This window comes from Mustela lutreola, chromosome 1 (assembly GCF_030435805.1).
Source record: "Mustela lutreola isolate mMusLut2 chromosome 1, mMusLut2.pri, whole genome shotgun sequence".
In the NCBI taxonomy this organism is placed as follows: Eukaryota; Metazoa; Chordata; class Mammalia; order Carnivora; family Mustelidae; genus Mustela; species Mustela lutreola.
The window spans coordinates 183,814,989-183,840,800 of NC_081290.1; the positions used below are offsets into that span (position 1 = coordinate 183,814,989).

At 41.1% G+C, this 25,812-nt stretch overlaps 1 protein-coding gene across 1 annotated transcript in view; it reads right to left on the bottom strand.

Annotated features, from left to right (window-relative positions):
• The window catches only part of ALG9 (ALG9 alpha-1,2-mannosyltransferase), a 96,272-nt gene that overhangs the window by 31,844 nt on the left and 38,616 nt on the right, over nt 1–25,812 (bottom strand). The window contains exons 11-13 of the mRNA XM_059180402.1: nt 24,255–24,384; nt 23,445–23,592; nt 21,905–22,034 (exon numbers count right to left, since the gene is read on the bottom strand). Of these exons, the coding sequence (XP_059036385.1) occupies nt 21,905–22,034; nt 23,445–23,592; nt 24,255–24,384 (408 nt within the window). The remainder of the gene's footprint in view (nt 1–21,904; nt 22,035–23,444; nt 23,593–24,254; nt 24,385–25,812) is intronic.

Genomic DNA, 25,812 nt, shown 5'->3' on the forward strand with positions numbered 1-25,812 from the left:
ATGAAAGGATTCCCTTGAATAAAACCAGTAAACTATAAAGGACTACACAGATCGCTGTAACAGTAGAAGGAATCTTTGACTAAGTCCATGAAGTGTGAGAACTTGACTGACAGGAAAGAACTTTGGAGTATTATGGCCCATTAAAATGAATTGTTCTTGTTCTCAGTTGCCATAAGTGTTTACTGTCAATTCAAGCTATGCCCAACATGTAGGACAAGATTAACTACTCACAGGTCTCCATTAGCAATGAATTAGCAGCATCTACTAAATGACACTAAAAAGAATCTTCAGGGCATCATCAAAGCCTTTATTAAGTACCTATTTGATGAAGTCTAAACTAGAATATACAAAATTCTTGTGGCCATGTCTCCATTACTAAACTTATAATTGAGGTCAAGAAATGACATTAGCATATATAAAATACAGAAAAAGTCAGTATTATAAGAACAATCAGAGTTTAGAGAGGAAGAAATCACTGGGAGTTGAAAAGATTTCCTGGAGATGGTGGTAGAAGTTAGAAAGAACAGAGTCAAAACAGCAGAAATGAGCATGGTTTACAGGGGAAAACAGGAGAAATACCGGCTGGTCCCAGGAGGTGTGTGCTGAGAAACGTGGAGAGAGATTCTGAGGGCTGACAACCCAAATCAAGAGAATCTAGATTCTGTGCATCAGGATTCTACTCTAGGCTTTTCAGTCAAAAAGTGAAGTGATTTAAAAATGGGTCTCAGAAAGAGAGAGACGCATGCATACTGGCTATGCAGGTTCGGGGGTGGGGAGGCATATAGCAGTACTGGAGGGAAAGGCTAGAAGCAAGCACTCCACTCACTAAGGCATTCATTCAGCCCTGCTGTGAGTGGAGGCACCCTGAGGTTCTGTGCAGGGGGAAAGAGGAAAGAAAGGGTAAGTCTCGGGCTTATTTCAGAGGAAACCAGTGACACCAAGACTTCTAACCCAGTGAATGGGAGAAAAAAAGGGACTGCAAATGAAGAGTCAGTCTAGCTGAGATAGAGAAAAGATGTTGTATTTTACCCCAAAGAACTGAAAGAAGGTCCCTATACCTGGAACACCGGGACTTAATGGGTGTTTGCTGTTCCAACTGCCTACAACACTGCCTACTCCCACTTCATAAATCCCCCACCATCTTTCAGATCCCAGCCAAAAATGATCTCCTTAGGACAGTTCCCCAAGTTATATGGTCTCATAGCAACCACTACATCTCCATTAAAACACTCCATGACTTGTGGCACCTGGGTGGCTCAGTTGATTTCAGCTCAGGTCGTAGAATCAAGCCCAGCACTGGGCTCTGTGCTCAGCAGGGAGTCTGCTGGAGATCCTCTCCCTCCTGCTCTCTCCCTTGCTCTCAAATACATACATAAAATCTTGGGAGGAAAAAAAAAAACTCCATAATAATAATCTGTGAATTAACTGGGAAGCCAATAAACTCTGTGGAAGCTGGAGCTGTGTCCATCTCATTCCCTTGTGCATTCCCAAACCATACCCAGTACAAGGTGCACAGGAAGTACCAAAACACAGTGAACAAATGTGCACAAGAGTACAAGAAAAAAGGTGAAACTAAGAGAAGGGAGGAAAAGGTGAAATGGTAAGAAACAAAAGAGAGGAGCAGACAGGAGTGAAGAGCACAAATAATGTGCAGGAGGAAGCCTACAGCACTGAGCCAGACGTGAAGAAGCAAGGCACAGAAGAGGTTATTAGAGAGGTTGTAGGAGAAGAATCAAAGGAGTACAGTTTTGAAACTTGGGGAGAGTAATTTCAAAAGCCACCGAAAGGCTGCAAGGAGACTCTGAGATGGAGAAAAGTTAACAACAGGGGTGGGCTCCCCAGCTGTACCCAAGAACACACTTATCGCAGTGTACTATGCCTGTGGGGGACAAGGAAAGAACTCACAGCCCAGCCTCCTTTCCTCAGTGACCTTCCCTGCTGTCTATCCCACTGCCCGAGCTAAGCCCCACAAGTCCTAAGACAGGAAGGATGTGAACTTGCATTCAGGCATCTATCAGCTGGAAATGACAATGACGCACGTAGCTTTAAAAATAGAGATCTTTGGCAAGGGCCAACGAGCAGTTCAGGAACATCACAGAGAAACCATCTCCGTGTTTAAGAGATCTCATTTCTCAAATGTCACTGAAAAGTCTGGTAAACAAACGCAGTAAAGAATCCTCTAAGACTTTAAGGGGAAAATGCGAAAGATCCATCAAAATCAATTTGTCCCGTAACCTCTAAGTCAAGTGGGAGGACCGAAGTTGAGAAAACGGTTCACTTTGCCCTGAGCTAAGTACAGTCTGCTCCTAAACTGAGGCTGTCAAACAGCAACAACGGCTGGCATAAGTCAGGAATTTAATGCGTCTAAGCAGTATGCAGCATGTCTTTCTTTCTAAAACATCTAATAAATTTTGATTTATTATATTTTCTCATATCGCCCTGTAAGCAACATTAGTGAAGCCCAGGACTTCTGCGTTGAGCCTTCTAAGCTCTATGGAGGCAGAAACTGAGTCAGTCTGGGCCAGCATGGTGTCCCCTGGTGCCCGTATGTACCTGGCACCCAGCAGCAGTCCAAAAGTATTTGTGGAAGTAAAGAACGGTCACCAGCACACCAGGAGGCTGGACAACTTCAAGCACCAAGTGTCAATAAAAACTAAGACGAGCTATCTTTAAGTGCCAAGAATTTTCTCTCTTAGCTTCTAGCTCCAGGAAGGCAATCTATTTCCTCTAAAATGTCATACGGTGAAGATTAAACTGCACTGTAATACATCTACTAAAAAAAATCTCTAATTAGCAAAATGAGTTCAAGCTCCAGTAAACTATTAATTTTGAGCAAGGCTAGACAATTCACCATAACAAGATTTAACTTATTTGGGTATTTCATAGAATGAAAAATTGAAGTATGAAAGTTGCCTAGAGAAATCAATTTCAACAACTATTGCTGGATCCCACCACTCTGATGAGAATACACAAGACTGTCCAGGTCTATGAGTGAACTCCTGCTACTGGGAATGGCATAGAGAACCCAACAAGCACAGAAAATGAAAAAAAACACACTCAAAAGCAAACTGAAATTCCAAATGGATATTCCTTGCTTTTCCTCAACTCACAGACAAGATGCAGCAGACAAGTTCAGTTCTGCAAGCCTATACTCTGCATATAAAGAATTTGTGAGAATCTATCCTTTAACTCCATTTTAGCTAGTTTTATTATTAAAAAACACAATTTTTAAAAAAACACAATTATAACCAGAAATCCTATGTTGTATGTATGTGTGTATATATACATCCTATTGTATTTAAATATACATTATATCAACCAGCAGCCATAAAACAAACAAGTATTTGAAACCACAAACTCTCCTAGAAGACATCAGCAGAAAAGCAGAATGCTACTCCAAACCTCCCACCCCTAATCAAGCACTTTTCTTACTTAAGTCGATCTAATATTATCTTTTGTGTCAAAAAATGGGACCCCAAATACTCCGCCTCTAACTCTAGCTCTATCACTTAGGGAAGTCACTTAACTCAGTCTCAGAGGTTTTAAGGTTTTACCAGGTCTCCAGAGGATCTGGACTGAAACCACGGAAATTGCTCTGAACTCTAAGGAAAGATCATTGTAGAGAAAATAATTCCATCATGAGTGTAAACACACTCGTGATTCCACTGATTCTCAGTAGATTCTACTGAGATTCCACTCCTCTCAAAACTACCGCTGCCCATCTTTAGAAACATCTTCATACTAAAAGACAACCGGCACTGGAGAACAAATACACAGGATCTGCTTTCTATGTTGTCAAGATTTGGGCAACTACAAAGACTTCTCACTGACCATAGCTGAAGATGCGTTTGTCAAGAAGGCAGAGGCGAAGTAAAGATCATTCAGTTCTCTGAATTCGTTGATGTCAAGGAGCTATTTAAAGCCAAGATATGATCATTGTTGTTCTGACATTGTTAAATATGTAAAGGGTGAGGGAAATTCTGTGGGCCTGCATACTTGAAAAATGTTCAATTTTTATAAGGCTTCTTTAATTCTAAGTGCTTCATCAATATAAAACATGTGATTCACTTATTTTTGGAAAATAAGGAATATCATAGAGGACATTAGGAAGAGGGAAAAATGAAGGGGGAGCAGTCGGGAGTGAGAGATGAACCATGAAAGACTATGGACTTTGGGAAACAAACTGAGGGTTTTAGAAGGGAGGGGAGTAGAGGACGGGTGAGCAGGTGATGAGTATTAAGGAGGGCGCGGGGTTGCATGGAGCCCTGGGTGTTATATGGAAACAATGAATCATGGAACACTAGGTCAAAAACTAATGATGGTGACTAATATGACACAATAAAAAAATATTACTGTAATTCTCAAAAACAACTTTCCTGAAGGAGAATATTTATGCATTAAAAATAATACTTCAGGGGCACCTCGGTGGCTCAGTGGGTTGAGCCTCTGCCTTCGGCTCAGGTCATGATTTCAAGGTCCTGGGATCGAGCCCCACATCGGGCTCTCTGCTCAGCGGGGAGCCTGCTTCCTCCTCTCCCTCTGCCTGCCTCTCTGCCTACTTGTGATTTCTGCCAAATAAATAAATAAATAAATAAAATCTTAAAAAAAAAAAAAAAACACTTCATATTTTTTTTTAAATGTGATTTGGGAATAGGTCACGTGTATTACAGGCAGCCTAGAGTTACCACACAGATACTTCCTGAAGCTGACAATGGCACACACAGAAAACTCAGGACAGTTGTTTTCCTTCTCACGCTCCACGTTAGACATCACTAATCAACTGCAGCACTCTTGCACAGGCCTAGACACCATCTCCACATGCTTTTTGACCTGGGGCTCCAGTAAGCCACTACCAATTGATCCGAAGAGTCAAATGTACTGAAATCATTTGCCTTCCTTTTTAAATCAGTACATGGGGGTGAACACCCAGGATGGTGATAATGCCAGTCAGTGAAGCCCAATCCACATAACACAGAGTTCTCAGCAATGTATCTCCATAGGAAACAAATCTGTTTTTACACAAAAACCCATTATTTAGAAAACTAAGAAATCATGGGAAATTGCTTTTTTTTTTTAAACTACCATCATTAAGGGAAGTCTACTAACACGGGATAAGGAACATGGTCCATGTTATTTTAACAGTATCGTATGGTGACAGATGACAGTTTCACTTGTGGTGAGCACAGTATAATGTATAATGAACTTGTCAATTCACTATCTTGTGCACCTGAAACTATGTGCCAACTATACTTTTTTTTCTAAATTTGAATCCACTGGAAGAGAATAGAAAGTATAAGAATACACTTAAAGTATTGTTTGTGACACTTTAACCCCCACTTACTTTGTGTGTGTGTGTGTGTACATGTGCACACACGTACGCTGAATCATGAAACAGAATGTATTTCTCATTCTGTATTGGAGATATAGAAATCTGAAAGCCACTCTTTAAAAAAAAAAAGCCTATTAAATATCAAATTACAAAAGAAAAATAAATCACACTTTTCAGAGAATTTCTAGTTTAAAGTTGAACCATGTCTACAAAAAGCCATATAGCATTTTTGTATTTTTCCATTTTTAAATTTTTTATATTATCGGGACGCCTGGGTGGCTCAGCTTGTTAAGTGTCTGCCTTGAGCTCAGGTCAAGATTCCAGGGTCCAGGGATCAAGCTCCACATCAGGCTCCCTGCTTAGCAGGGTGTTTCCTTCTCCCTCTGCCTGCCGCTCCCCCTGCATAGGCTCTTTTTCCTTCCCTCCATCTCCAAATAAATAAAATCCTTTACAAAAATAAAGTTTATATTATACTTTTTTTAAAAATTTTATTTATTTATTTGCCAGAGAGAGAGAGAGAGAGAGCACAAGTAGGGCGAGCAGCAGGCAGAGGGAGAGGAAGAAGCAGGCTCCCCACGGAGCAAGGAGCCTGATGCAAGTCGGGATCCCAGGACTCTGGGATCATGACCTGAGCTGAAGGCAGCCTCTTAACGGACTGAGCCATGAGGCATCCCTGTATCATAATTTTTTAAAGAACCAGAGGAAGACAAACACACAGACAAATACCTGCCCTTTAGGAGCTCACTACTTGAGATGGATAAGTAAACTTGAAATGGCAGTCAGCCAATAGAATAAAGCAATTACACTGAAGTTTAAATAAAAAGGAACAGGAAATTAACTTTAATCATCCGGAGTTGGCAAAATGTGCTTATAAAATTTTCTGCTATTATAATTCTCTGTTTAATCAGCCAACTGACATTAATGTCAGTTCCTGGAATGTATTTCATGACCCAAGAAGACGGAATGATTTTATGAACTCAAACCTTCCACAGTCATTTCCGTCACCCTTCAAAAGAGTGTTACTTCAATAGATGAAAGTCTACCCAAGTAATACCTGCCCCAACCTATGAAATTATAGGACTAGATCCCTACTTAAAATGTTGGGAAAAGGTAGGTAGGGGAAATAGACTGTGACCAATTTTCTGGAGATTATGTTGGGTTTTAATGGGTGACTTTGCTAGTTTATTTTGAAATTCTATGATTTCCCAAAATACTCTCAGATTGAAGTGTTTTTTTTTTTTTTTTAAAGATTTTATTTATTTATTTGACAGAGAGAAATTACAAGTAAGCAGAGAGGCAGGCAGAGAGAGGAGGAAGCAGGCTCCCTGCTGAGCAGAGAGCCCGACGCGGGACTCGATCCCAGGACCCCGAGATCACGACCCGAGCCGAAGGCAGCGGCTTAACCCACTGAGCCACCCAGGCGCCCCTCAGATTGAAGTGTTAAGAGCAAAATATATTCAGGAGAAGAAGTTTTCTATGTACTATTTCCTCTACTAATACATATAATTAGGTTGATTGTAGGTGTTAAGAGTAAATGGGTTTGGGGGTCCCTGAGTGGCTCAATCGGATGAGTGTCTGCCTTTGGCTCAGGTCATGATCTCAGGGTCCTGGGACTAAGCCCCACATCGGGCTCAGCAGGAAGTCTGCTTCTCCCTCTCCCTCTGTTCCTTCCCCTGCCTTGTGCTCTTTCTCTCAAATAAATAAAATCTTTAAAAAAAAAAAAAAAGAGTAAATGGATTTTTTTTAAAGGTTAAGCCAATGTTTTACAGGTAAGTAGTGCATAACTATGTGCGACTGGGCAAGGTAAATGGCCATGGGAAAATTGTGTCATAACAATAAAGAGAAGTTTCAGTAGCTCTCTTTTGCTCAAAATCTGCAAGAAACTCCCAAAGAAAACAAGATCTGTAGCCTGGAAAGTGACTGAGCAGACTAGTTGGAAGAGAAGTAGGAGAAAAGAATAGAATTACAGGAATAGCAAACTACCCTCCTGAAAACTCACAGGTGTAAGCGAGCCAGGCACAGAAGCTACGTGACAGGAGGCAGCGTGTGGCTCCCAAGCTTTGAACTAGAGCCATCCTGTAAATGACCCTGACCGAGAGTTGAGAGGTGTCCATGTGAAAACAGACCTAACACAGGTAAAAGAAAAGAATTCCATCCTCCTGGAATGTACCAAATTGATAGGGAACCAGCTAAGACATGAGTCTGCTGAGCAGTGAGCCCTGCCAATTCACATTAGAAACAAAGGACAGAAGAAGGCGAGGCTGTACCTCAAGTGACTCCGAGATTACAGGTGGGATCTCAATGTCTATGAAGCAGAGAGATATCTTCTGTTTCTTGTCAAGTTAAAAGTTGGCATTTGAGAAGCAAAAGATAAAGGGAAGCACACAGCAGGATATAAGCAATGGAGTCAAATCATAAGACTGTTGAAAAAATTTTTCTTTAAATTGTAAGACTTTTTTTTGCGTTATAGCTTATAGATCAATGAGTTCCTGGCAAGAGTCAGAACGCAGCTCACCAAGACCAGAGTGAATGTGCTTAGAAAAACTTCCAACTAAGTGAAGAGATTTTTAAACTAAAATCTGAAAGGGAGGGGAAGAAAAACACATCCAAATAAAAATAATAAAGTCAAACACTCTAGTCCAAAAGATTTAATATTTAATATTAAAACTACAAAGAAGGAAGAACTGAGTAATTTTCAGGAAAAACAAAGAAGAGTCTTAGAAACAAAAACCTATGGTTTCAAATATCAGCAAAGCATTTAATCTGCTATGTTAAAAGAAGATGGCCAATAAAAAGCAAGAGCAGGCACTTTTCTGTATTCCTCCTGCTAAGTTCAGCTAAAAACCCTGGACCCTATGTATGAAACAAACCCAAGACAACTCCAAAGGGCAGAGAAAAGAAGGCAGGCCAGCTAGCAACCTCAGGACCCCAGAAACTGTCATACTCTTATATAATAACCACTCCACTCTAGTAGTGACAATTTTATGTGTCAACTTAGCTAGGCCACCATACCCAGATATTTGGCCTAACACCAGACTAAATGCTGCTGTGAAGCTATTTTTTAGTTTAGATTAACATGTAAATCAGGAGACTCTGAGTAAAGCAATTACCCTTCATAATGTCGGTAGGCCTTATCCAATCAGTTGAAGACCTTAAGACCAAAAGAGTGAGGTCCCCTCAAGGAAAAGAGAAATCTGCCTCCAGACTGCCTTTGGACTCAAGCTACATCATCGGTTCTTCTCTGCTCAGCCTACCAACCTATCTTACAGATTTCAGACTTACCAGCCCCCCCAATTGTGTCAGTCAATTTCTTAAATAAAAATCACACACACACACACACTCTCACTCTCTCTCTCTCTCTCTTTCTCTATTGGTCCATTTCTCTGGAGAACCCTACAGCACTAGCCAAACACTACCCAAAAGTGTGTCATCCCATCTATACCTCTGACAATAAATGTCCAGCAGAGCCTGGACTTCCACCTTCACCAGGCAGCAGTGAAGGGCCCCTTCTCCTGCCTGGATGGTAACGGAGAAGACTGAGTAGTAGGGAACGAGGACTTACAACCCTGATGGGTAGTAAGGAGTCTCTTTTTTCCACCACCTACCCTTTGGCATCAGAGGAAACCACACAGGGAGCCTGGACTACATTCTAACCTAGCAGTAATAAGACACCCCTCCTCCTACATGCTGTGGTGGTGTCAGAGAAGGCCTAGTAGAGTTAGGACTTTCACCACTGTCCAATGATAACACCCCACAGTGTCAGTGGAGGCTACATGGGGAGCAGGAACAAGATGTCCCATACCCTCAGTCAAGATGATTATCACTAGAGGCCCACTAGTGACCTGAACTTCCCACTGCCACACAGCAGTAACATGCACTGCAACACACCCCCAGGTATCCATGGAGAACAAGAAAGGAACCTGGACTTCTAACTCCACCTGGCAGTGACAAGGGAACCCCCCTTCCTCCCGCAGTGTTGGGTCAGAGGAGGTCAGCTAAAACAGAAGAATTAAAGAAGATCTAGTATCATAATAACCCAAATGTCATGGTTTCAACAAAAACCCACTCATCAAAGTAATACCAGGAAGATCTCAACTTGTATGACAAATGACAACAGATGCCAACAGAGATGATAAAGATATCAGAATCATCTAACAATGATTTAAAAGTATCCATGATAAAAAAAATGCTTCTATTAGCAATTACAAACATGCTTGAAACAAAACAAAGTCTCAGCAAAGAAACAGAAGCAAAACCAAATGGATATCTGAGAGATGAAAAGGACAAAATGGAAATAAACAGCCTAGCAGATGTGCTCAACAGCAGAGTGGAGAATCAGAGGAAGCGGTGAACTGGAAAACAGAGTAATAAAATTACACAATCTGGATAACAGAAAGAAAAAGGACAGAAAAATGAAGAGCTCCGGGGCCCTGTGGAACTCTCACAAAAGCTCTAACCTTCATGTTGCCTAGTCCCAAAAGGAGAGGAGAAAGAGGGCAGGGCTGAACGAGTACGAGAAGCAAAAATGGCTGAAAGCTCCCAAATCTGCCAAGACACTTAAAATGATGGAAACAAGAAGGTGACTGAATCCCAAACAGAATAAACTCAAAAAAAAAAATTCACTCTATGACACATAATTCAGCTTCTTAAAGACAAAGAAACAAATTTTCAAAGGCACCAGAGAAAAACAACACCTTGCCAATAGAAGAAAAACATGTTGAAGATCAGCAGATTTCTCATAAGAAACCATAGAGGCCAGGGACACCTGGGTGGCTCAGTTAGTTAAGCTGCTGCCTTTGGCTCAGGTCATGATCCCAGGGTCCTGGGATCGAGTCGCGCATCGGGATCCTTGCTAAGCGGGGACCCTGCTTCTCTCTCTGCCTCTGCCTGCCTCTCTGCCTATTTGTGCTCTCTCTCTCTCTGACAAATAAACAAATAAATAAAATCTTTTAAAAAAGAGCAAAGAAAAACGAAACCATGGAGGCCAGAGAAAAGGGGCACAATATTGTTCAAGTAGTGAAAGAACAGAACTGTCAACTCACAAATCTCATATCCAGAGGAAAACATTCTTCACCCTGAAAGGATGGCACAAACTCTAAAAATAGAAAGTTAATAATAAAAGAAGGAACAGGAGAACTTGAGGAAGGAAGAAAGAACAACAGAATAAGCATATGGATAAAAACAATAAATTTCCTTCTCGAGTTTTCTGAAGTATTATTTAAAGATTGAGGCAAAAATTTTAACACTTTCTGATGTGGTTCTCAACATACATAACAGAAATATTTAAGACAATCATATTACAAACAGAGGAAGATAAAGGGACATAAAGAGGTAAGATTTCTAACACCTCGCTTGAAAGGGTACAGCCAATCTAGAAAATCATTTGGCAGTTTCTGAAAAACTGAAACATATCTACCATGTGATCCAGCAATCCCATTCCTGGGCATTTATCCCAGAAAAATGAAAACGTGTATCCACACCAAAATTCGAACACAAAAATCTACAACAACTTTTTTTTTGCCAGAGCCAAAAACTGGCAACAACCAAAATGCCTTCTAACAGGGGAACAAACTGCACTTTGCAAAAGACACATGTATGCCATGGAACACAACTCAGAAGCTAAAAGGAACAAATGGAGACGCCCACCTTGAATGGAGCTCAAGGGCATTACATGCAGGGGGAAAAGGCAATCTTAAAAGTTATACGCTATAGGATTCTATGTATATAAAATTCTCAAGAGAGCAGAATTATAGAGATGGAGGATAAAGTAACAATCGCCAGGGGTCAGGGTTGGTGAAGGTAGCATGAAACTATACAGGAGTGGTAGAAAGAAGACTTCTGTGCAGGTGATCCCAGTGGTGGAGACCCGAATCTATACAGATGTGACAAAATGGCACAAACTCATACTAACATCCATTTTCTAGTTTGGGAATTATACTCCAATTATGGTTGGGAAACTGGGTGAAGGGTGCGTGCACCCTTCTCCATAAGATCTCTGTAATTCCTGGGAATTTAATTATTTCATGGGGAAAAAAGTTTTTCAATAAAAAAAAGAAGAGAGAGAGAGAGAAAGCAACAAAGAGCCTTGAGATTTGGTGGGATGGTACATGTGACTGGAACTGGGTAACTTGTGTCCATAACAGAAAGGTAGATCTTTCTCAAACTGAAATAATATAAAAGGCAAAAATAAACAAAATCTTGCTGAAAACCTTTCACCATGAGAGGAGAAATAGAAAGGAAATAGAGTGATGAGACTTAAAGAACAGAGACAACACTAAAAAAAAAAAAAGGTATTAATCTTGTTTCCTAAAAAACAAATTGCTAACCAGTCTTACAGTAAATGCTATCATATTAAGGCAACAACATGAACTTTTTCTGTGGATTGGCATCTTGGTAGGTTACATGAACCTATTTGTTCTGTTCCTTATTAAAGGCAGGCAGAGATAGCTATGTAAATCAGGAGTTTGGGGATTTTAAGGCTCTTCTTAAAACAAGAGGAAGCAGGAGAGCCAAGTATTTCTTTCAGTCTGGGATGTGTTCATGAAGAGCAACAAGGCTCATCAGCTCACTTCTGTGCAGTGCTGGTCCCTGCCAGCCATACAATGACGGAAAGGACACAATCCTGTCTTCCCGGAGTGTGTAACTTAGTACCCTTAGAGGAGTAGACCTAGACCTTGAGGAATGATAGTGCTTGAGTCCTAATTAGTCTCAATGTCTATTATTATCAGGGTTTAGGGAGGCCTCTCTTGAATTCAAGACTAAATGAAGGACTAAATATGTATTTTATCATCTGCTATGTATACGCCCCATGTTCAATACAGTGGAGGTTTCAAAGAGTAAGGACAAAGACATGAACACTTTCTTTAAATATATAATGAAGCAGAAAACACAGTCACATAAATATAGGATAGGTGAGTAAATGAAACAGGGAAGAAATGAAAATTACTCTGCCCAATTAACTAAAATCTAGAAATCTTAAGGCATTTAATCTTTCCCTAAACTCTCAAGGTTCTTTCATACCTCAAGCTTTGCATATGCTGTTCTCTTTGGCTGGGGAGTGAACTTCCCCTTCCTCTGCCGGAGAACTCCCCATCATCTTCTGAGATCCGGCTCCCATTCCCACCTCTTACCTGAAGCTGTCCCCAGAGAAGCAGCTTTCCTCCTCTCTCCGTGCCCCTGTAGCCCATTATGGCACTCAGAACACTGCTTCCAAATGTTGGACAACTGTCTCTCCTGCTAGACTCCAAATTTATCAAAACGATCTCTGGGCATAGTTCAAAACTTCGGTAGAGTCAGAGCTTCTGACAAACAGCAGTACCCTCCCTCCTACCTGGTCTCACTTCTCAGAGGCAGTGACTCACAACTCCCTCAGCTTTTTCTGCTGAGAGCTCTTGATTTTTTCATTTGTCAAATAATAACACACAATAACTTCTTTTGGTACTTGACGCACCCCGGTATCAACCATCTCTCATCCATTATCTCAGGCATACTCCAGGGCTGTCTTCAGTTCTGGGAGGTTTTCTCACATTTTTGGACAATTTGCTCTCCTCCTTTGCATTTTTCCTCTCTGGACCTCCTATTAGCTAGCTGGGTGTTGGCTGATCTTTCTCCCTTTTCCTATTGTCCATTTCTTTGGGTTTTGTTCTGTTTTTGTCCTATTGTGGAAGAGAAGATTCCTCCAACTTGGTCCTTCCATCATTCTACTGACTTTGTAAATCTCCATTATCTTATTCTCAATTTCTAGGAGCTCTCCCTTTCTGACGGCTCTTCTTACAAAAGCAAATGTTTTTGTTTTACCATCCCCAACCTTTTCTTTTAACCTATCAGGGAACAATGATTATAGAAGTTTAAAATCTTTTTCTGCTTCCTACATTGTTTTTCCCAATTCCTTCCTTGTCCCCAACTTTTTTCTTTCTTTCTTTTTTGTTGTTGTTGGTGGTGGTGGTGGTGGGGTCTTCTCTTAAATGACAGGATACTATGCTTTTCGTCACCTTTATATTTTCAACACATAGTCGGAGACAATAAAAAGTTAAATATGGGGGCACCTGGGTGGCTCAGTGGGTTAAAGCTCCTGCCTTTGACTCAGGTCATGACCCTGGGGTCCTGGGATCGAGTCCTGCATAGGGCTCTCTGCTCAGTGGGGAGCCTGCTTCTCCCTCTCTCTCTGCCCGCATCTCTGCCTACATGTGATCTCTGTCAAATAAATAAATAAAATCTTAAAAAAAAAAAAAAAAAGTTAAATATGTAGGTGGATGAATGAGCCAGTGAAGGAACAGAAGAAGGATTTAAAATTTATGAAAAAGATGCCAAAAGGTTAGAAACTCACACTACTGTACTGTAAAGATTGAAAGACCATGGTCTTTTTGGGTCGGGGGAGCCCAGGAAGGTGGGGAAGGCCCCTGCCAACAGGTGGTCTCTGGTATATTTACCGGATGGACATGACCTCCTGTGTGAACCTCAACAACAGGCAGATTATTTTATTTAAAATTTCAGGGGAGGGGCACCTGGGTGGCTCAGTGGGTTAAGCCTTTGCCTTCGGCTCAGGTCATGATCTCGGGATCCTGGGATCGAGCCCCACATCGGGCTCTCTGCTCAGCAGTGAGCCTGCTTCCTCCTCTCTCTGCCTGCCTCTCTGCCTGCTTATGATCTCTCCCTCTCTCTCTCTCTCTGTCAAATAAATAAATAAATGATTTAAAAAAAAAAAAATTTCAGGGGAGTTAAAATTAACTCCCCTCCTGCCTGGAGGTGTTTAACATATGACTTCATGCTCTGTTCACCACGGCAGCAGCATCCTGTCTTAGTTCAAGGTTTTAAAGAACTTTTTCCCTCATAGATAAACCACATTTATCCCTCTGAAGCAATCTAGTTAAAAGAGGGGCAAAAGTAGTCTTAGATCTCATGATTAAAATGACTTAACAGGCCAGAAGGCTAAGAGGCAAAAATTACTTAATAGAAAATCTCTTTCTCAATTTTGAATTGAAGATTCTTGTTTAACACAAAAACCAGAGGTTTAACACGGGAAACCAGAGGTCAACTTCCAGCACGCAGAGTGTTGTCTGTAAGAACACCTGAGAGCCTCTTGGTAGTTTCAAAGATCTGGTACCTATAGCTCCCATTAGGGCTCTTTTTTTTTTTAAAGATTTTATTTATTTATTTGACAGAGAGATCACAAGTAGGCAGAGAGGCAGGCAGAGAGAGAGAGAAGCAAACTCCCTGCTGAGCAGAGAGCCTGATGTGGGGCTCTATCGCAGGACCCTGAGACCATGACCTGAGCTGAAGGCAGAGGCTTAACCCACTGAGCCACCCAGGCACCCCAAGGCTCTTTTTTAAAAATGATGAAAGCGGGGCACCTGATGGCTCAGTCATCAAGCATCTGCCTTCGGCTCAGATCATGATCCCAGAGTCCTGTGATTGAGCCCTGAGTCTGGCTCCCTTCTCAGTGGAGAGCCTACTTCTCCCTTTCCCTCTGCCTTGTGTTCTTTCTTGCTCTCTCTCAAATAAATAAAATTTTTTTCAAAAAATTATTAATTACAGTATGACTTACTATAAATACATCTTTTAAAGGAAATTCAGCTTTTTATGATTTTATTTATTTGAGAGAGAGAGATAGAGAGAAGCAGGTTCCCTGCAAGCAGGGAGACTGATAAGGAGCTGGGTCCCAGGTCCCCGAGATCATGACCTGAGCCAAAGGCAGACGTCCAATCGACTGAGCCACCCAGGCACCCTATAAAAATATTTTTAAATGTATTTTTAAAAAATTCCCTATAATCCCACCACCCAAAATAAATCACCATCAACCTGTTAGTTTATGTCCCAGACCTTCTTTCTACAGATATAGACTTTTTAGTACAAAATCTGGATCATATTATATATAGACTATTTTAGTGTGACTATTTTTAGTTTGAGTTTTCTCAGTTGAAATCCCTGGTAACACCAAGTGACTACTGCCCCTTGGGTCTAAAAGCTAGAACCGGAATAGTTTTTTCTCTCAATTTTGTTAATATCTCAAAATGCAAAATCTGAGCCCATACTCCGTAACATCGTCTACAATTCAAAAACCAAGAGACTGGATTTAAATCTGCCTTAAAGTATAACCAAAAAGCTCATTTTTTTGTTTCTTCAGATTCAATCACTCTTTCTTGCATCAAAAATAACAAAATTGTAGGGTGACATTAACACATGATCGTGAAACAAAAATGTGTTTCATTTCATTAGTCACAGGCTACATATCAACCAGCTGTTGAAGCTAAAAATATGCCTTAGTTTAAAATTTTGTAAAATACAAGCGTTTAAGACTCATTTTGAAAGAAATGTGACTTCTTTCGGTTTCTAAGAACCCACTAGAAGACTGGAGAGGAATAAATCAGTACCTCTAAAGCAGAAGAAAAAAAGGTATGGGGGTGGAAATCCAGCTAATTTCTTATCAGTACCATATTGTTTACATCTTCTCAATAAATATATGTTAAGGACAAAATTTTAATACCAACTTAGGCAAAGAAAAATATGTATTCTCAAAGAAAAGGCCTGAGGGTGCCTGGGTGGCTCAATTGTTAAGCGTCTGCCTTTGGCTCAGGTCATGATCTCGGGGTCCTGGGATTGAGCCTGGCTGGCATCGGGCTCCCTGCTCGGCAGGAAGTCTGCTTCACCCTCTCCCACTCCCTCTGCTTGTGTTCCTTCTCTTGCTGTCTCTCTCCACCAAATAAAATAAAATCTTAAAAAAAAAAAGAAAAGGAAAAGGCCTGAGATAGAGATCAAAACATCATTAATAAGAAGTGAGCTAAGGGTTGCTGGGCAGGAATAAATACCCATGGCTCCATTTTATCAGCTGGAACAGAGATTCTGCTGGGGTCGGGGCCTGGGGCCCTATCTCTCCAACCCCTAAACGTCAGCATCACACTCAGGCAGCACTACACAGCACAAGTATACCCCTAACATACACTCCTCTCCTTTGGGATGGAGGCAGTACTTCCGCTCTGGTCATTGGGTCTCATGGCCCAGGAATCACATCTCAGGATTCACCACCATTAAATATTTAATTAGAAAACAGGTAATGGGATATCCTGAAATTGCAACTGGATTTCAGATGCAGTCACAGCAAATTGGAAGCAGATGCACAACTATTTCAAGGGCCTTGGAAACTTAAATGACTCACAAAGTCATTAAAGAAAAAAATACACATACTTCATTCAGCCCCTAAAAGGAATTACAGGCACTTCTAATGCCTAGCCCAGTGTTGGTGCCACTACATCACTTTGCCAGGCATCAATATCCTCCGATGATATACTTCTCTAAAATAGGAGCACTGAGGCCTAGGACAACACATTTGATAGGGAAAGACTTTAGGGCCTCTGGGTGGCTCAGACATTAAGCATCTGCCTTCAGCTCAGGTCACGATCCAAGGGTCCTGGGGTCAAGACTGGCATCAGGCTCCCTGCTCAGTGGGAAGCCTGCTTCTCCCCATCTCACTCCCCCTGCTTGTGTTTCCTCTCTCACTGTGTCTCTCTGTCAAATAAATGAATAAAATCTTAAAAAAAAAAAAAAAAAACTTCAAGTATTTTTCTGGCTTTTCATCTTTTATATAAACTCCACTTAAATTAAGTAGTTGTCACCAGAAGCACAGCCTGTTTTATGGTTCTGTCATCTCCCATACTTGCTAAACATGTATTTGTCAATTGAAACCCTACCATCTTGAGTAAAAATGTACTGCACTGTAAAAATGTGAACTCATGGGTCAAAATTTTGGGTCATTCAATCCCTAAAGATCCCAGAAAGTTCAATTTTCTAAATGCCAACATAATGGATACCAGGGAATTAATTTTAAAGAAGCCTTTGGAATTTTTAGCAATTCCAGTCTTATTCCACAGCCCGTACTGTAGCAATTCAAACTTGCTTCCTTCCGTATGGGCTGGTAACCAATAGCAAGGATATCTATAAGGCAACTTATTTTCTCCTGCAGTAAGGACTTCTATTAAGGAAAGATAAGAGAGGACAGGAAGAAAAGGGGGTGAGGACCCTCATTATTTCTAAAGAAACAACAACTGCTACTTAAAATACCTGGCGCGTGTATATGTGTGTGTGTATGTGTGTGTGTGTGTATGTATGTATGTATATATATATATAACTGAGCTCGAGAAATGTAAAGTAACTTCTGTGAAAATTAATGCTTAGCTATTCACTGTCTATTCAACCTTGTTACATCAAAGAATGATTAACCATGACCGCAAATATACACTCAAGGGATATGCCATATGGTAGAAACTATAAGTGGCTGTGGAAGGAAGAGCAGCTTTGCAAAATATATGGGGCATCCTGAAACCAAGCTGCTTATACTAGGACTAACCTCTGTCAGGTTACAACCCCTCTGAGCCTCAGTTTCTTCACCATAAAATGAAGGGATCGTGGACTCAGTGGTATCTTAAATTCCCTTCCAAACTCGTAATTCTTCCCACTGGTTAAATGGGAAAGGCAGGGAACTTAAGAACAAAATTAAGTCAGTTTTGACTGAATTTACAGTCAATTCTGTTGTAACACTTGTTCTGAAAATGCAAATTTGTTCCAACACAACGGATATATTAGGGACCAGTCTGAACATAATTCCATTTCTGCTTTGGCTCATGTGTCATTTAATCCACGAGAAACACGAGGTGAAGCGAACAGACTGCACTCGGCCAAGCTCCTCAGAGTAGGAACACGCCGGGCGCACAGACACACACTCCATGGTCTCCCGGTGCCTGTGGGGCACACCGTGCTCCCAGCCAACCCGGCCACTCGGGCAGGATGACTTGCTGTCCTGTTGCAGATAAGCCTTCCAGCACCCCTGCCACAAGCATATCTCAGGTCTGTTTCAAGGAAAACTCCCACATTATTCTAATACCTCCGTACTTTCAGCTGCTCAACACGTGTGAAACCATGTGACCATTTTTATAGGCTCTTATCTTCCTTTATGTGTCACTGACCATGTTTTTGAGTACTGTGTCCCTAATCTCATTTTTCCCATAAGCCTTCTGGGTTGTTTTGTTTTTGTTTTTGTATTTTTTTTTTTTTAACCACACAATGACTTTATATAAAATAACTTTATATCACCTTAGAGCAGAACTGACTGTATCACTGTTTGGGGAAAAGTCATCAAAGAACACTTCCATCTTTTCCAAGACAGCAGATGGACAAGCTTCCTACAAGTCTGCTTACGCATTAAGTTAAAATCAGAGAAAAGTCTAAGTTCCCTCCTGAACAGGTGTTTGTTACTCCTCTAGCTCCCACATCAGGTATAAGGTTGGGAGTCAGAAGGAGATCATTCACCTTGAAAGAGCCAATAAAAAACTGGATTTGCCAATTAATAAAGAGGAGACACTGAATGTATCTCCTAAATTCACACCTTGATTTTGGCAGAAAATCTGTAAAAATGCTACCCATTCAATAATGAGATATGCAAAAGCTACTCACTATCAACTATGAAAGAATATGGAACAAAGAAAAATATTTCTGCAAGGTAGTTCCAACAATGCCTTAGAAACCACAGAGCCTTCACCCACACTCTTAATGCTTTTTTTTTTTTTTTAAGATTTTACTTATTTATTTGGCAGAGAGAGAGATCACAAGCAGGCTGAGAGGCAGAGAGAGAGCAGGAGGCAGGCTCCCCACTGAACAGAGAGCCAGATGTGGGGCTCGATCCCAGGACCCCGAGATCACGACCTGAGCTGAAGGCAGAGGCTTAACCCACTGAGCCACCCAGGCGCCCACACAAACTCTTAATTCTTGATCAACTCAGAAGTCAAGGAAGAGAGGGAACTAAAGGAAGTCATGAATGTGTCCTCATTTCCAAGCAGACCAGAAAGAGACAGATCTCATCACTGAGCACTGAAGCCGAAGTTGGCTAAAACCTGTCACTCAGAGCCAACAGGCGGATAAAAACACTGCTGCCATCCAGCATGCTCCGGAAAGACAGGGAACATAAGGACTTTGCCTTCTCGAAAGAACTAGGACTGATACCGGAAGGAAAGAGCACTGATGTAGTCTAGCATGTGCTCCTACACACAAGACCAAGTTATTATTACAGTCATAGTCCTGGCACCGTTTCTTAAAAAACTGATATTTTTGTTAACATATTTACATATATATGCAAGGGAAACAAGTAAGAGACAAAAACACCAAGATGGTAACATAGTTTAATATTTGGGTAATAGAATTATAGAGGCCTTTATTATTTTATACAATGAATGTATACTGCTTTTATCATCAGAAGAAAACCAACAGACTGAAAGAAATGAATCCCTGATCATCATTCACACTGAATTCACAGCAAGCTGTCAAATGCCTCCTTTAGTTGCCAAAGGGTGAAAGGTGAGCAGCCTGGATTGGGAGGGCACTTGTCCTACCAGGCAGGAAATGTCAGAAAGAACTCTGCACAAAAACTCTCAAGCACAGGAAGGTGGGTGAGCACAACGGTGGACACTACACACTCAGGAGACACAACAGACTTGTTTTTAATCAGATAGCACTTTGGTGACTCCTATAGGTACTCTGAAAAATCTTTGCTTTTGGGTGAAGCTAACATAGAGCCACTTAACTGAACAGTGTGTGGTAGCAGAGAGTATGGAAATAGGATCTAACCAAAGACAATCAGTGACCAAAGCCTAAGAAATGTGCAAAAAGCCACTGTAGATTTTACAGTCCGCTTTCTCTCAAGATCACTGTCCCAATGACGGGAAGCGTACATTTCCCCACTCAGAGAGCACATGAAGGTGAACCACTAGACTTAGAGCACTATCCCAGATGCTATGGGGAATACAGAAGCAGCGCTGCAGGCATTCTCTTCACGGTATGCCCAGGACATACGTATCAGAAATACGTAAGTAACGTAAGACAAAAACGAATGGCTAACTGAGAGGCAGAGTTGAGAATTTCAGGCATTTAAAGGAGCACAGCTCACCATGAGCTTAGGTAGGTGGCAAAGGCTACAGACAGGAAGAGAGTTCTGATGGCATAAGGAGGGAGGCAAGGGTAGTCCAGGCACGGTTGGGCATTAAGATAAGCAAAGTCACTGCGATGGAAAAGGCAATAATGGGTGTGAGCAGACAAAAATGAGGCTGGAAAACAAGAAAAGGAAGGAAGATCAATTCAAGCAGATTATAAATCCTCTTAAGGTTTCTTGACCTCCAATCCATCTGATATAGCATTATCAGATTAAGAACATTTGTGGGAAAATCTACATACACACTATGCTAATAGGTATGATAGAATATCTAAGCTCATTATAATCTTCCAAATGTGCATTATTCCCATTTTACAGATAGAAACAAATTAGTTAAATAAAGAGTTAACTCATTTGCCCAAGATCAAAGTAAGCAACGGACCCAGGACTTGGACACAGGCCTACCTGACTCAAAGTCCATGCTCCTTTTTACTACTCTATGCTACTTCTTCCTAAAACACAGCTGTGACAACATCACTGTCAGTTTGTGTGTCTCCCTCCTCCATCACAGTGTGCCCGCCTACCCTTCCGACTCTCCAGTGTACTCACGGTGATCCCCAACAAGGCCTGCTGTCAGGAGAGTATCTGCAGCTAAAACAAAAACGACCAACAACAGTTTACCCCATCCTGGGGTATTTTCAATGCTCCAGGAATCAGAAGCTAAAGTTAGGAAAAAAGCTCTAACATAAACCCCTTGATGGAACACAGATTTTACCTTCGCAGGGGGCCGGGCCAAGTATGTATCCGACAATGGCCATTTCCATGGCTTATATTTTAAACTTCCACAGTAAGACTCCCCTTCATAAGCCCCGATGGTTTCCATGTGGGAGACAAAAGGCCACGTGTGGCCGCAGAAGCACTTCACAATCCCATATCCCATTTCACGGAGGAAGTATATGGGAACACCTGTGTTTAGATGTGTTTGACATCTAAACCGTTAAATGTTTCTTTAAAAGACAGGATGCCAAAAAAAGTGCTTTCTAATAACTTTATAAAATACTCATCTATTGTCTCTGGGAACCAGGAACAGTATCTTTACTGCGCTCACCTTTTGGACAATCAAAGATTTTTTAAGTATCAAATGGCGCAAGTGTCATCTTTCAAAGGAACTGAAATAAAACCACACGGGATCCTGGGGTACATAAGGCTGAGTGGGTGGAAGAGCACGACCCTGACACAGATTGCACCACGTGCTCACCAGGAAAACAGCCTCAGTCACTGACGTCCATTTGCTCAAACCGGAATACACTGATAATTAGGTCAAAGGTCTACTGAGAACTTGAAAGTTCCCCACCAAATATTTTAATCAGCCAGGGAATGATACGAGTTTCAGAATGTGTTTCAAAATGATTCGAATTCAATTTAAGAAAATTTCCAGACCAGCTTGGGAAATACTTTGAACTGTGTGTTTCACATAGAAAATAAAAGGAAATTTTAAAATAAAACTGTTACTATTCTTTCTCAACAAAAGCTGTTACCTCCCTTACCCTAAAGAAATCACTCTCTAAGAAATTCCCATTTCACCAGAGCTTCCAAAGTGCATGCCAACAGATTTTAGGGTTAGAACTTTCTTTCAAGTGGTAAAAGGAAATGGTTGTCCTTACGTATCTGGATGGCTCCTCCAGGTTCTGGTCATTCATGTCAGTAGGGACAATTCGGGTGGCCAGTGGTCCCTCGGCAAAGGGTTTTGGTAACTGACCCCTGAACTCTGATGGAATGAACTGAAGCTGCCAACTGTCAGAAACACAAATAAGGGAGAGTAAGAAAAACACAGGGGGCCCATATTGCTAAATGTACTTGAAATAAACAAGCCAAAAAAAAAAATATTCATGTGAAAAACATCTCGCTTGGAGAAAAAAAGTATTTCTGCTAAACCTCCACCAGGGAACACGGAGGCAAAGGTCATGATTGAGTCCAACATCGTTGGGAAATTTTCGAGAGGGATTCTCAACCCATTCCGCCAACTCTTAGCACTAAAATTTGCAACCAAATGGTCCTTCCACCAAACTACCAGAGAAGCATCCCCATTTATCACCAGTAATCACATGGTAGAAGGACTTAACAAAATTAAAGCAAATTCATCAGGTAGGAAAAAAGTGAAATGCAAGAACACACTATGGGAGAAGTACTTTGTCCCTGAGTAATTCTCACAAGTATCTTTAGTTATGAAACTATTGCAAAGGTAAAAGGCAAAGGCTAATGTTAGTTAATACTTCAAAAAAAGAAAACCCAACCTTTTAATTTAATGATTAATGACTGATACGGAATCTTCATTCAACCCAAGATACCCCCACCAGCTAAGCTGCTGAAGCCAATCCCCAAATGGAACAACATGACTCGTCTTAACCCGACTTCCCTTTTCCCTCAATAGGAGCTTCTCCATCCGAATTAAGCAAACATACAGAACTCCAGAGCCTGTTCTATCATCCAACAACAGAGAGCATGAAGGCAAGTGGCACAATTACCTTAATCACAGCTTTCCCCAGTATCCACATGCTGGTAAAGAACTTTCACTATTTTTGGATGACAAACATTTCTTCTCTAAAAACACTCTTCCAACTAGAGTTTCTAGACCACTTCTGGAAGTGAATTAATACCAGATGATTACTGAAATTTACATATGGATTCTCAATAAGAGCCACTAGAAGCCTAGGGCCTCAATTGTTTTTAGAAGACCCCAGACCTCCATGGTTCCAGGTAGAGTGGGTACGTGGCCAGACACGGCACCCAGTCTATTGGACATGGGCTATGGTGGCACACTGCAGATCTCACAGCTCTGAAAAGCTCTGAAATGGTCAGTGATTCAACAACTTTTTGTGAAAATCCAAACATGGAAGAAAAATTAAAGAGATACTGCCACAGAACTGCTATTTTTACTCCCTGATTTAAAACTCTGGGAATTAGGGGATGCCTGGGTGGCTCAGTTGTTGAGTATCTGCCTTCAGCTCCAGTCATGATCCCAAGCGTCCTGCGCTCGAGCCCCACATGGGGCTCCCTGCTCAGTGGGGAGCCTGCTTCTTCCTCTCCCACTCTCCCTGCTTGTGTTCCCTCTCTCACTGTCAAATAAAAACTTTAAAAAACAAATAAATACATAAATAATAGAAAAATAAAAAATAAAACCCTGGGAATTAAAGGAAAACTTACTTATCAGGCAGAAGGAAGCTACTGGGAAAGCGATACCACTCCTTTCCTACACAGACATTCACAGTCCTGCCTTCTGGGACAGTGTGGATGGCTGGGTCTGTGGCAATTCGGTAAAATTCTGGATACAGATCAAGGGGCCCGTGATACCCTGGAAGGGAGAGAGGTTTGTGAAATCAAAGATGAGTAAGATGAGAGGCTGACATTGAATCATAATGCCTGTGAATGTCCCCCGTAACTCGTGCATACTGGAAGAGTGCGAAGGTTCCCAGCAAACATAGCAGGAAGCCTGCCCCACTGGTGCACAGCATCTCTACAGCTCGTAAGATGATCACAGCAGAGACCCTATTCTACCAAAGAGCTTTGCTTTCTTGCCCTTCTCTACACCCTTCTGCCTTTTTAACTTCTATTCTTTGAGCACATTTTAATCTTCTGGATCCAAATAATGATTACAGGAAGAATATAATCATGGGACTTGAGCCCCAAATTTGCTTCCTATGTTCAAAGCTTCCTTAATTCAGCCTTCAGAATGAAAAAGCATCCTTTAAAAACCCAACAACAGCAACAACCACAAAAAAAAACAAGAATAAAAAAAAAAGTTATAGTCAGTCACAAATTCCTTCTAGAATTTTCAGTCTTCTCTTTGATCTTAAGGTACAGAAGTCATATCCCCGTCACTATATTAAGTCCACGGGTTCTCCTTAGAGTACAGCCCTCCTCCCGGCCGAAGCTGAACTGTGTTCACCACGTGTCCATCAAAACCCAACATGAAGTGCATCGTGAGTTGGGGTAAGACATTCTCTGAGCATCTACCTTTGAACAGCGCCACAGAGCGAGAGAAGGACAAGAGCCCGAACAGGAGGAGTGTTCCCGAGGCCAGCCAGTTTGACGTCACTGTGTAATGCTCCAGGCGGTATCGCTGAAACACGAAGTGGTAACATTTCTAGAAGGAAAGAAAACTGTATTGAAGGAAAAAAAAAAAAAAAACTTGCAGAATATACATAACACGGCTGTAAAACATCCTAACACCAAGAGGGAGGAAGCAGCAGCAGACATTCTGTGAAGGGTCTGAGCATTTGGAAACACTCAGTGAGGTGCCCATTCTGAGTTCTAAGATGAAAACAAACTGTCAAGACTATCTACCAGTCAGTCCCACCAGAGGAATTCTCATTCGCTTCATAGGAAAAATATGTGGAAACCTTTCTAGTTCTTAAGGTCCTAATAATTTATTATTTTTTTTAATATTCAAACAAAAGTGCCAGAACACCAGGCTGGCTCAGTGGAGCACGTGACTCGATCTCAGGATGAGGAGTACAAGCCCCGCACTAGGCGTGGACCCGGCCTAAAAAAAAAAAAAAATTGTTTTTAATAAATAAATAAATAAACCAACAAAAGTGCTTTTTGGCAATTTGCTTTGATATATGAAGTGTCTCTATTTTGATATAACGAGTACTTCATCTTTATTTTTCTCACTCAGAAGTTTTCATCAGTTTTTAGTATCAACAGAATGTCTCTTGACCAAACAAGAAAAAAAGGAGTCCTCTCACAGACCATCAGGAAAAGGCTGTTATCTGTAAACTGCTTTACAAACTAGAGGAATATTATTACAAAATACACATACATGCATCAATTCTACAATCTTTGAGCACCTTCCCATTAGACTGACCTCCTCCTTTCCTTCCAAGACTAGACCTCAACTTTGGGGAAGTGAAACTTTGCAAATATTTACTTGTTAGTGCCATGGATATGTTTAAACTCCTTCATATTTGGGACAATTTGTCCTAGGAAAACAATCCAAATACCTAAAGAAAGATATCCATCCTAGCATTGTTTGTTTATAATACTGAAATAAGGAAGCATCCTAAACCTACCATAAGTTGTATCTCATCATTACATGTGCCAAATTCAGTATATTACATATATTACACAATAATGTTTTATACCAAATTTAGAATATACGCTTATTCAAAAGATGGGTAGAGATGAAAATCATGTGATATAGTTCTATTAAAAGGGATATAAAGTTAAATGTACATTTAGATTACAACCCTAATAAAGTTTGGTATATGATAGATAAAAATGCTGGAAGGAAAGTGGTTTTGTTAGGATAGTAATTTTAAAAGTACTAAGCTAATTTTAGAAGTACTAAGCTAAGAAAAAAAGAACTAAGCTAATTTTAAAAGTACTAAGAGTGGGGTGCCTGGGTGGTGCACTTGGTTGAGCATCTGACTTGGTTTCAGTTCAGCTCATGATCTCAGGGTTGTGGAAGCAAGCTGCACATTGGGGTCCACACTCAGCAAGGAGTCTGCTTGGGTTTCTCTCTCCCTCTCCCTCTGCTCCCTGCCCTATGCCCCACAGGGTCTTACTCTCA